Source organism: Vigna umbellata, chromosome 5 (assembly GCF_029865625.1).
Source record: "Vigna umbellata cultivar VRB3 chromosome 5, Vumbellata_1.0, whole genome shotgun sequence".
Classification (NCBI taxonomy): domain Eukaryota; kingdom Viridiplantae; phylum Streptophyta; class Magnoliopsida; order Fabales; family Fabaceae; genus Vigna; species Vigna umbellata.
Genome location: NC_142169.1, coordinates 23,654,110 through 23,664,541, shown reverse-complemented (window position 1 = coordinate 23,664,541; position 10,432 = coordinate 23,654,110). Strand labels below are relative to the sequence as shown.

At 33.7% G+C, this 10,432-nt stretch overlaps 2 protein-coding genes across 2 annotated transcripts; one reads left to right on the top strand and one right to left on the bottom strand.

Moving 5' to 3' along the window:
* Positions 1-1,921, top strand: LOC124830467 (uncharacterized). Its single transcript, XM_047304190.2, has one exon. The coding sequence runs from the start codon at positions 16-18 to the stop codon at positions 1,717-1,719; it is 1,704 nt and encodes a 567-aa protein (XP_047160146.1). The 5' UTR covers positions 1-15; the 3' UTR covers positions 1,720-1,921.
* Positions 1,922-2,822: 901 nt separating this feature from the next.
* LOC124830466 (metal tolerance protein C2) lies at positions 2,823-8,909 on the bottom strand. Its single transcript, XM_047304189.2, has 10 exons — positions 8,388-8,909; positions 8,048-8,156; positions 6,406-6,445; positions 5,507-5,583; positions 4,285-4,373; positions 4,104-4,173; positions 3,943-3,981; positions 3,662-3,812; positions 3,347-3,436; positions 2,823-3,052 (listed from the first exon to the last, which is right to left on the bottom strand). The coding sequence occupies exons 1-10, from the start codon at positions 8,728-8,730 to the stop codon at positions 2,951-2,953; spliced, it is 1,110 nt and encodes a 369-aa protein (XP_047160145.1). The 5' UTR covers positions 8,731-8,909; the 3' UTR covers positions 2,823-2,950.
* Between the last annotated feature and the right edge of the window lie 1,523 nt (positions 8,910-10,432).

The window sequence follows — 10,432 nt, the reverse complement described above, 5'->3', positions numbered from 1 at the left end:
CCAGAATTTCAAAACATGGAGAAGATGGAACATTTCAGCCATATCCACCCTCTTCTGTTAAAGCAAGAAAAGATAGATAACAACAACCTAGTCCTTTGCTCAGGTTGTGAAAACCCAATTTCAGGTCCTGTCTTCAGCTGCGACAAATGCAACTATATACTTCACAAAACATGCGCAGAAATGGCACGCCATGTCAAACACCCATTTCACCCTCAACACCCCCTTGTTCTCCTTTCCACTTCCCCTTACGAGGGACGTTACATATGTGATTCCTGTAGAGGCCTCTTCCGAAACTTCGTGTACCATTGTTATATCTGCAGCTATGACCTTGACGTCTCATGTGCTTCTCAGTGCAACCCGGATGATGGCCATAAGCACGAGTTCATGTCAGTGACAAATCCACAATCGTTTGTTTGTTATGCTTGTGGCTTGCAAGGAAACGAGGGTCTCGCTTGCCTATGCACCATTTGTCAGATTTGGGTTCATTCTAGCTGTGCTGAATTGCCTCTTGCTGTTAGAATAAAAAGCCATGACCACCCTTTGAAGCTCACTTATGACCTTCATCACATTTATGGTTTCTGGGGTAGCATAACTTGCGGTGTTTGTAATGGAGCAATGAGTGCAGCTTTTGCGGGTTACTTTTGTTCAACGTGCAGATTTCCCGTGCATTTGAAGTGTCTACAAGAAGATTTAAGAGATGAGTGGGAGGCCGCAGCAGAGGATGAGAAATCATCCACGTACTATGAAACTGATGAATCCTTGGATATTGATTTTACTTATAGTTTCTTTGGTCATGAACATTTGTTGAAGTTGAAGGATGAAGAGAGTGATCTGCGATATTCTGGTAAACTCTGTGATGGGTGTAGCCAACCCATCATGCCACCTTTATTTTCTTGTGAAGAAGAAAATTGTGGCTTCATTTTGCACCAAAGTTGTGTTGAATTACCAAGAACAACGCTGCACCCATTTCATGCACACCCTCTAACTCTTCTCCCCAAGGCACCAAACTATGATGGCATTTATAGGTGCGATGGATGCAAAAGATTGAGCAATGGTTTTGTGTATCGTTGTGATGTGTGTCAATTCGACCTTGATGTGTGTTGTGGTTCTCTTCAAGAGAGAATTGAACATGAAAGTCACGTGCATCCCTTGCTCCTCAAGAAGACGACCGTTGCTAGGCAATGCAAAGGTTGTCATCGTTGGTCGAAGCATGTGTTTGTGTGTGAAGTTTGTGAGGATTTTGCCATTGATTGTGGATGTGCTACTCTACCGCGTGGAGCATGGTGTATGTACGACAAGCATCCTCTAAGTCTAAACTATTTTGCTGAAGGTTTGAGGGAATATGAATGTGGTATTTGCAATGAAAAAACTTGTCCGAAGCAATGGTTTTATTACTGCGATGACTGTGATTATGGTGCTCATCCTTATTGTGTTGAAGGCAAGTCTAGGCTTGTGAAGTTCGGAGGCAGTTTCCAATATGATGTTCACTCACACCCTCTTGCTTTGGTTGAAGAAATTGATCAAAACACTAAATGTGAAGCATGTGGTGAATGCTGCAATGGCTGGACACTTGAATGTGGGCAATGCAAAATCTACTTTCACCGTGAAGGACAGTGTTTTTGGAAACAATTTAAGAAGAGCGCCAAGTATTTGGAGTTGTCAGGAATTACGAGACACAGGTATGCAGCAAACGTGTTAACCTCCACGCCCAATATATAACCAACCACAAAGCGAGAGCCTGAAGATAAACCACTGCCTCACTGTCCTTCTCTTAATTAAGAAAACCAATGTTCCTCATGTTATATGTGCAATTAAATTTATTGATTTAATGTTAGTGTCCGCGTTTCTCATATTTATGTTTATGCAAGACATTCCTTGTTCAAATGTAAGACAAGTTGTTTCTCACAAGTAATGTCAGTACATGGACTACCTATTGAAAACGTTTGTGCAAGTACTATTTTATCTTGTGTATCTTCTGAGACTTGATGTAGATACTGTGTTTGGTTTGCGGTTACAAACATGCAAATGTCCTTTCAGTGGAAAAGAGATAAATTTTTGTTTTTCATTTACTTTTATTATTCGTCTTAAAGAGGGAACTTTCAATCCCAAATGCTTTTACATATCCAACAATGTACAAGCCCACCAAAAACTTGGGAGAAAAAATATGTGATTTGCATTTGTATTATTGTATATATCAACCAAAGTATACAAAAGTCAATTTAGTTCTCGTGTGGAGATTATATTTAGTTTAAAAAGAATGATTTTAAAAAGTTAAACGAGCTATCATTAAACTGTTATTTTGAATAAGAAAAATTAAAAGAGCTATATTTAATGGGAGCACAACATATACAAATTTGGAAGACATCCTTAATACAACCTTGGGTTACCTTTTACGAAATTTATTTACCAAGCAAAGGATGCGTAATGAATTTGGTCAACCATAGTTCTACCAAGATAAAAAAAAAACAATTTCCAAAAAAAAAAGTATTGAGGTAAGGATGTGTTCATATAAAAATAAAAGCAAGTAAAGAATGTTAGGAAACTAAAATACATTCCAAACCAATTAGGTGGTTCGCACTTAAAATAAGAAGGGAGGGGCAGATAAAAAGACTTTCATACGTTTGAAACATTCCTCAAAATTGTCCAAAATATCCACGAAATTTTCATATGCATACATTTTTTTTATGTCAGAAGCTTTATTCGTTTAAATTCGTTAAAGGAGTATATATATATATATATATATATATATATATATATATATATATATATATATATATATATATATAACTAAAGTCGTTAACTTTGACAGGAAAAACCATGCCTGTTAAAAATCAATAATCGCTTTAAATTAGAAATCACGTTACTATTCTTTCCACCGGTAATAAACAATGAGAATAATGCGTATACAATCCTTAGTAATAAATATTAGCATAAAATTGTAAGGAGAGTCTCACGCATCATCAGTCTGCACCGTAAGGTCCTGTACACCCAAATCATGGCATAGGCCATGCACAAATTCTAGTATTGGCCGATCGTTTGTCCCTTGATTTACCTGTCAGCATGACCCACTAAATAGTCAACATTTACATTAAATCAACTTAATAAAAAGAAAAGAAAACATGGCACACTAACATGACCAAATTTTTAAAATAAAACTCAGGTTGTACAACAGATAAACAGCGATTCACTTGGGTACCGGCTTGAACAAGACTACTACGTGTTAGAGGGATGTAAATCTAGACAAATACTACTTATTATATTCTAATGGTGTAAAAGTTTCAGTTTTTTGCTACCACTAGTCAAATACCTGTATTGACAAAGGATTAGAGATCAAATAATAAATTACCTTCACTACAAGTGAACCAACCACATGACCTGGTACTAATTCCCAAAAACGAACCTGGGAGACTTCCACTACATCTTCCCGAGCATAAATCTGAACGGAATATACAAAATGTAGAAGTGACACATTGATGTATCAAATTAAAAACGCAAAACTTAAATAACAGACTAAAGCAAGCAAAGTGTATCTATCACCACAGCCCCAAGATTTGATCTGGGATAGAAAGTTAAAAAAACCAGTTCCCAAAAAATAAATAGAAACTTAAATATCATTTAACAAGTGGAGCAAAACACAATTTGCTCAAGAAAAAGTAACAACCTGTCTCAAGCATTTATTCAAAGCAGTAGTTGGGATGCTAGGAGGCGCCATTTGGAGCAAGATACCACCAGTTGCCCTAAAGAGAGGCAGAACAAGAATAAAAACAGCAACAGAAACAAGTCCTAAACACAAGACTTCTGCATTCTGAACCCTATAATGAAGGAAACAGAAATAAGTCAAATTACAATATCTAAAGTAATAATGGTAGGAAGCTGTCAATTTTTTATTTTCAAGTTTTCATTATATCACTCTAGATTATTAGAAAATGAAATTATATTTACCTGATTGACAATAACCAGGATGCCAATATCAGACCTGCACTGAGAAACCATTGAAGTATGTAAGCTCAATATTATTTGTACATGGTTAAGAAAATGCGCTAGCATTCATGGGGTGTTACTATCATACACATGGCAAACAACATAAATCAAAGAATATCTACCTGCGAATGGAATCTGCAAGAACATGCAGGAAAACAGAGTGGTGATTCATATCTTCTGCATTTCTGTAAGCTGCAAAACATATTCCAGAAGAAACATTTAATGATTATTATTATAGGTCAAGGCTCAATAGTAGGAAAAGGTTAGATCAAGTCAATTTAAGAAGATCTAATAAATACCAACCAAGATTAATCCGAGCATAGTTTCTGAAGAACCATACACCAACGAGATTCACAAATAAATTGGTCACTGCAGAAACAATCAAGTAATGCCTACAAGAAGAACGTAGTCGGCATAAATAAAAATTAGAAGGAAAAAAAATAAAAAAAAAAAACAACTGTTAAAATGAAAAAGGTCACAAACAAACAATCCCTTCTCATTCTAAAAGGAACACAATCAAAAAATGTGATGAAGGCAGCAGCAAAATCTAGAATACATATTTTTGAAGATGACGTCTAAAAGTCAATTGTAATTTTTAGCCATTTACAATAGGCATCCTTAAGAAACGTATTAATTTCGTTTCCTTTCATGGGCCTTTTTTTGGTGGATATTTCCAAAATTTATGTTGTTATTTAAATTCTATTTATGTTTATTAGAACAGAGTTACTTATTTTATCCTACTATTTTGATAAAGTTTGACTACTTCAGCAAAAGTGACGTGATAAGGAAGCAATTCATTGCTTTCTCTTGGGTACAATGAAAAAGAACCTTCACGCCTATGATCAACTCAACTGGTATTAGATGAAAAAGAGAAACACATATGAATGCAAGAGGCTAGAGATACCCCAAGAATCTAGATAACCCAGAGTCTCTCCTCAACTAACTTCTTGTTCAGTTTGCTGCCTAACTACTCAGAGCTGTGCTGTTTTACTAATAGGATCCCATTCCATCTAGCTATTTCTCCCCCTCAAACTTACTATTTAAACCTATTAATACCCTTTTTATTACTAGTGCCTATCAGTCTAGGTTAAACAAATATTTGATCCCTTTCAGAGGAAGCATAAAACCTCCACCTGGTCAACTTCTTAACTATTCCAACAAATCCTAAATCCTAATATCAACGGACAGATACTGTTTACAACCCCATCAAAGCCATCGATAGACACTTTAGCCCATGTAATAAGCAAAAGCTCATTACAATCCCTATGTTATAACCTTGGGTTTCTCAACAAACCCTGATTTTGCTCTCTTAAATCCTGCACTTAGTGCTTTTCTTCATCACAATATGGATAGAACATACCAATTATGACACCAATAGCAATCCTTTGTTAGCATCAAATGGAACCCAGCTCAACCACAAAATTTTCATTTCTAACTTTGAAAACCATTCAGTCAATCTTTCTGCTGCTGGATATGTACTATACTTAATCGTAAGAAATAAAACACTGAAACTGTACAAACTTACTTGTGCTCTGATTCATCTTGTATGAAGGCATGAAGGGCCTCAACCGCTAGGGAGAATGACATAAACAAAAGAAACAGCTGTCTACACAAGCAGCAGAAGAAGAAAATTCAATATGTTAGCGCATATGATGTAAATGTACTGAATAGAAGAGAAAAAATGAAATATGTCTGCAACAGTTAATTTAAAACAGTCACACAAATTTTTTTGCCCCTTATACAAGTGATCATTTAAATACTGAACTCAACAATGCAAAATCCAACCAGAATGTCATGTATTATCCACTCTGCATTTGCTTAGGGTCTGTTTGAATAAACATTTCTATAAGCACTCATAAAAGAAGAAAACAATAAAGAAATGATATAAATTTTTGCACAAGTAAAATTAACTTATAGACAAATTAAATTAGCTTTTGAAAAAGTTAATACGAGAGAGTTTCAACAAATTAGCCTATACATAAGCTAATTTTAGCTAATTGAAAAGTTTATTTAATTTTCTTCTTGAAGTGTTAACGGAGAAGTTGATCCAAACACATCCTTAGTCAAAAAGATAGCTTTCAGCAATTCAATTCAGTTAAACGTTCCAATCTAAAAATGTATTTTACCATTTATTGTGCAATAGCATTCAGCATTTTGCAAGATTTTGAGAAAAATACCAATTTCCACAGATACAAAAAATTTGTTCTGTTTTTACATTAGGGACAAAAATTACATGCTACCACCTTATCAAAAACCAGAAAGGAACCAAACCTGATTAGAGATCAGCACCATAATCTCCCCAACTTACTTTTACATGGTTACTAATTTTATTATAGAAGCATCATTTTAGTAACAACAACAACCAATCAATTCACTAGATAGACAGTAACAACAGCTGCAGTGAATGAAATAAGGAATACTTACGGCATTTGTAAATGCAGACAAGACTTCTAGCCTTTTATACCTGAAACTAAATCATATTAGTTCAAAAATTATAGACAGGGTTGAAATGCTTAATAAAAAGGTAATAGTAGTTCAAAATAATACCTATAGTATTATTACACATGTGCATGTGCACACACAAGGAACAATAATTAGACATGTTTGCATGTGTATAATGTATGTATGTGTGCATGTTGAACATCATTATAATTGTTTAAATTGACAAACAAGATTTATGTAAGTGCTGATTGGAGAACAGGGATAGGCCACAAGATCAAGTTGAGAATGCATGGAAGGATTATTTTTAAGTAGAGAAGGGGAAAGTAAAAATTTGCAGTAAAAAGAAAATGTAAGTGCAAAATGGATGGTTTGTTTGTTTGTTTAAAGGAGAAATAATAATTGGGCAACTAAGGGAAAGTGAGAGACATTGAGCTGAAACTGTATTTGAGACAGCACAGATACTTCATTTATATTGAGAAAAAGAAATTAATACAATAAATAGAGGAGATTTTATATCCTCTAATATTAAAGATATGATAGGAGAATAAATAAAAATATTCCTAATTATATATATAATCTAGATATTTCTAATTATATACATGTACTCCTTATTGCAATGGTTATAACAGAAACTTACACAATAGGTTTCTGACTTTCCAAGTTCTAAAGAAACATGTCTACTCATTAATGTTGTGTCAAAGTCTTGTCTGACCATGTTGGAACAGCTAAAAATACACTTTTAAAATTCAACACTTCAATGGGGTGCCTGACACATGTCATGCATGTGTCACTGTTGTGTCACACACGTGTCATATGTGTGTCGGAGTCAAACATGTATCCAACACAGAGATACACCATTCAAGAGTCATGTCCATGCTTCATAGTCTATGATTAAGTAATTGTTGGGGCACATTCATATTCTTGAACCTTGAATACAAAATATAAACGATGACACAGACGAATGGAAAAATGTTATCTTTTAGTAAATAAGATGCATGCAGATAGATATGGACACATGAATATGTGTATTAGATTCAAGCTAAGTGCAAGTATAACAATAGTGAACCAACTAAGTCACACATACTTCCTACAGTTGCCAGTTTACCTACATCCTCATTCAATAAATTCATCTTGTTCCTGTTTCAGAAAAATTCATAACTCAATCCCTTAATCTTTCATGGGAATTGAGAACTAGCTCTCCGGACAAGAACTCAAGAGAAACATAGAAGCCAAAGGTAGATTCTTCAGCTCTCAAAACTAAGGAACATCAGGTAGTAAAGAACTAACAAGTTCCCTTTAGCACATGGGAGAAAACAATCATGTTTTGTATAGAATGTAGTCAATGTACAATTTTGCCATATATATTCACTCATCCCTTACGAATTCTGCAATTTCACAAATGGCACAACTGTACATGAAAATTTCCAATACTAGTAATCATAATAGTAACAAAAGCAATTATAGGGGAAAAGAGGCAATTATAGGGTATTTCCAGAAGAACTGTCTAAACGACCACTTTAGGAATCAAAATTCAGTTATACAATAAACTGCGTCACGTAATTAAGTACAAAAAACTGATGGAGCACTGTTGACAAGTACATGACAATAAATGAACAAATCTCACCCATAAGTATACTCTCGATCGGCTTTCTTCCTAGACATAGCCATAACAAATAACGAAAATGTAAGAAGACCACATCCAAAAGTCAAGTGAACCGCATCAGACACTAAACCTGAAAAGGCAAACGGGGTAGATCAAAACGTCAGCAGAGATTCTATTCAAATTCAGTTGACATTAATCGTTACACCAAAACCAGAGAACGGCTTTGAAAAGTAAAATTAATTTCCATGCATCACGTGTACAAACTCGCGAAATCACTCGAAATCACGAATATAAGTAATAAAAAGTAACGAGGATATGAATTTGAAAATTTAATGAAAAATCAACGCTGATTGAATCTGACCTATGCGGCCTGTGAAGAGGCCAATGAGCAATTCGGTAGTGGAGTACGCGACATTGAGCGAGATCATCAGGAAGAGCCTCTTCATAAACCTGTTTCCAGACCTAACGTTGCGGAAGACGGAGAAAACAAATGAGGAGAAGGACGATTTATGGAGCGAGGCGGAGCGCTTATCGTCACTCGCGGACCAGTAGAGGTGGTGGTGTAGGCCGTGTGCGGGAATGTCTATCGGCGTGTGAGGTTGTTGGAAGGAAGATTGGCGCGAAAAGGCGAATCGGCGATCGGTGGCGCCACCGAAGCCGAAATCGCCGTTGATGGAAGTGAGAGACTCTCTGGCTTCCTCCATCTAGGAAACCGGAAAAGATCGACGGGGGAGAAAGAAAACAATGGAATTTGATTGCGGCTTTGAGGTTTAGGTTTGAAGAAGGATTGTAAAATAGCTGCGAACCAAAATCAACCAGATTTTGTTCTTTCACTCAAATTGAAACTTCCCCTTTTCCAGAGAGTGCCGCGATTGAAGTCAAAGTAAACTCCCTACTTTTATTTAATATTATGGAAAAACATAGTTATCTACCTAACATAAATAAATGTTATTATTTACTTCGAGAATTCAACTAAGGTGCCCTGTCACATATTCTAAGATCAGATACAACAACTTAAGTAGTAAAGTAACTTTATATAAAAAAAAATAGTGTAATTAAGTTTTATAAAAAAGCTATTTTATTAAGTATTCAAAATTTTCAAATTAAATATTCATTGTTTGATTTTTTTTTTTTCATTATTTAGAGTGGTACATAGGAATTACTTATTTATTTACACATAAAAAATATATTAACAGTTGAGTTATATTTCAATTTTTTTTTATAAATTTAAGTATTTTTAGTTGAATTTATGTTAATATATAAAATTTGATATGGTTCATTAAAATAACTGTCTCAATATGATTCGTTTGTTGTTTTTTAATATTTAATTTATAAAATGAAACAATATAAGTTATTAAGATAGTTAGGATTTTAAAATTTCAATTTTATTTTTATTATTCAAGTTTGTTGTGTTATGTTCGAAATTTCAAAATTAAATAATCACTTAATCCTAATTAATAATAACAGTTTAATTTAAAAATTTAAACATTGTAAACATTAAATAAAATAAAATTTTAAAAAAATCAATTAAAAATATTCAAAATTTATAAAATACTTAAAACATAATTAATATTTTTTATATATAAAAATATGTATAGTATAATAATGTAAGGTTTGATGCCTATTTTAGTTTGAGCATGAATGGCTGGTGTATTTTTTTGTCTAATGTGGTTTTCCATGGCAATGATGCAATTAGGGTTTTTGAGTTAGTGATTTGGTTTCCTTTGGCAACGCAAAATTTTGCGATTAGGGTTTTCTGATTCGCGATTTATGACTTATGTTTGCAGGTGGTAATGTGAAGGTTTTATGATTTTTAGTGTTTTTATGATTGATCATGATGATGATTCACGAGTTGGATTTTTCGATTGTGAGAATTTTGATTGTAAAATGGATCAAACTCTTGTTTTGAATTATTATACCATTGACACACAAAATGTGACAAGTAGGTTGTCTTATTGTATAAAAAAGGATTCAAAATCTCAACTCACTCATCAAACCTCAACTTAGTGGATTGGCAAGTCAATCCATCAACTTTTCTTTTTAAATATGAATATCTTCTAAGCTTTTAATTACTTAATTGGTGGCTCTAATCAAATAAATTAAAATAATCTTACATTTACATGTTAAATTTTTTACTATAGCTAATAATTAAAATTTAATTTATCCATAAAGTAACATAAAATAGAATTTATTTTTAATTTCCAAATAAAAAATAGACCAATCTATTCCACTTTTGACATATCAATTTGGTAGGTTAAGTGACACTAGACAAAGCAAACTGACAAGTTGAAAACTTCAATCAACCCACAAATTTTAATGGATTAGTGGGTCAACGTGATCTATAATCCACTTGTCACCCTTTCTTTGTGTGTTGTTTGAATTATTATCACGATCTTAGATATAATT

Coding starts and splice junctions, on each gene's coding strand:
- LOC124830467 (XM_047304190.2), top strand. CDS start 16: ATGGAGAAGATGGAACATTTCAGCCATATCCACCCTCTTCTGTTAAAG.
- LOC124830466 (XM_047304189.2), bottom strand. CDS start 8,730: ATGGAGGAAGCCAGAGAGTCTCTCACTTCCATCAACGGCGATTTCGGC. Junction 4,374..5,506: donor CAAGATGAATCAGAGCACAA/GTAAGTTTGTAC, acceptor TTCTTCTTGTAG/GCATTACTTGATTGTTTCTG. Junction 4,174..4,284: donor CTATGCTCGGATTAATCTTG/GTTGGTATTTAT, acceptor TATGTTTTGCAG/CTTACAGAAATGCAGAAGAT.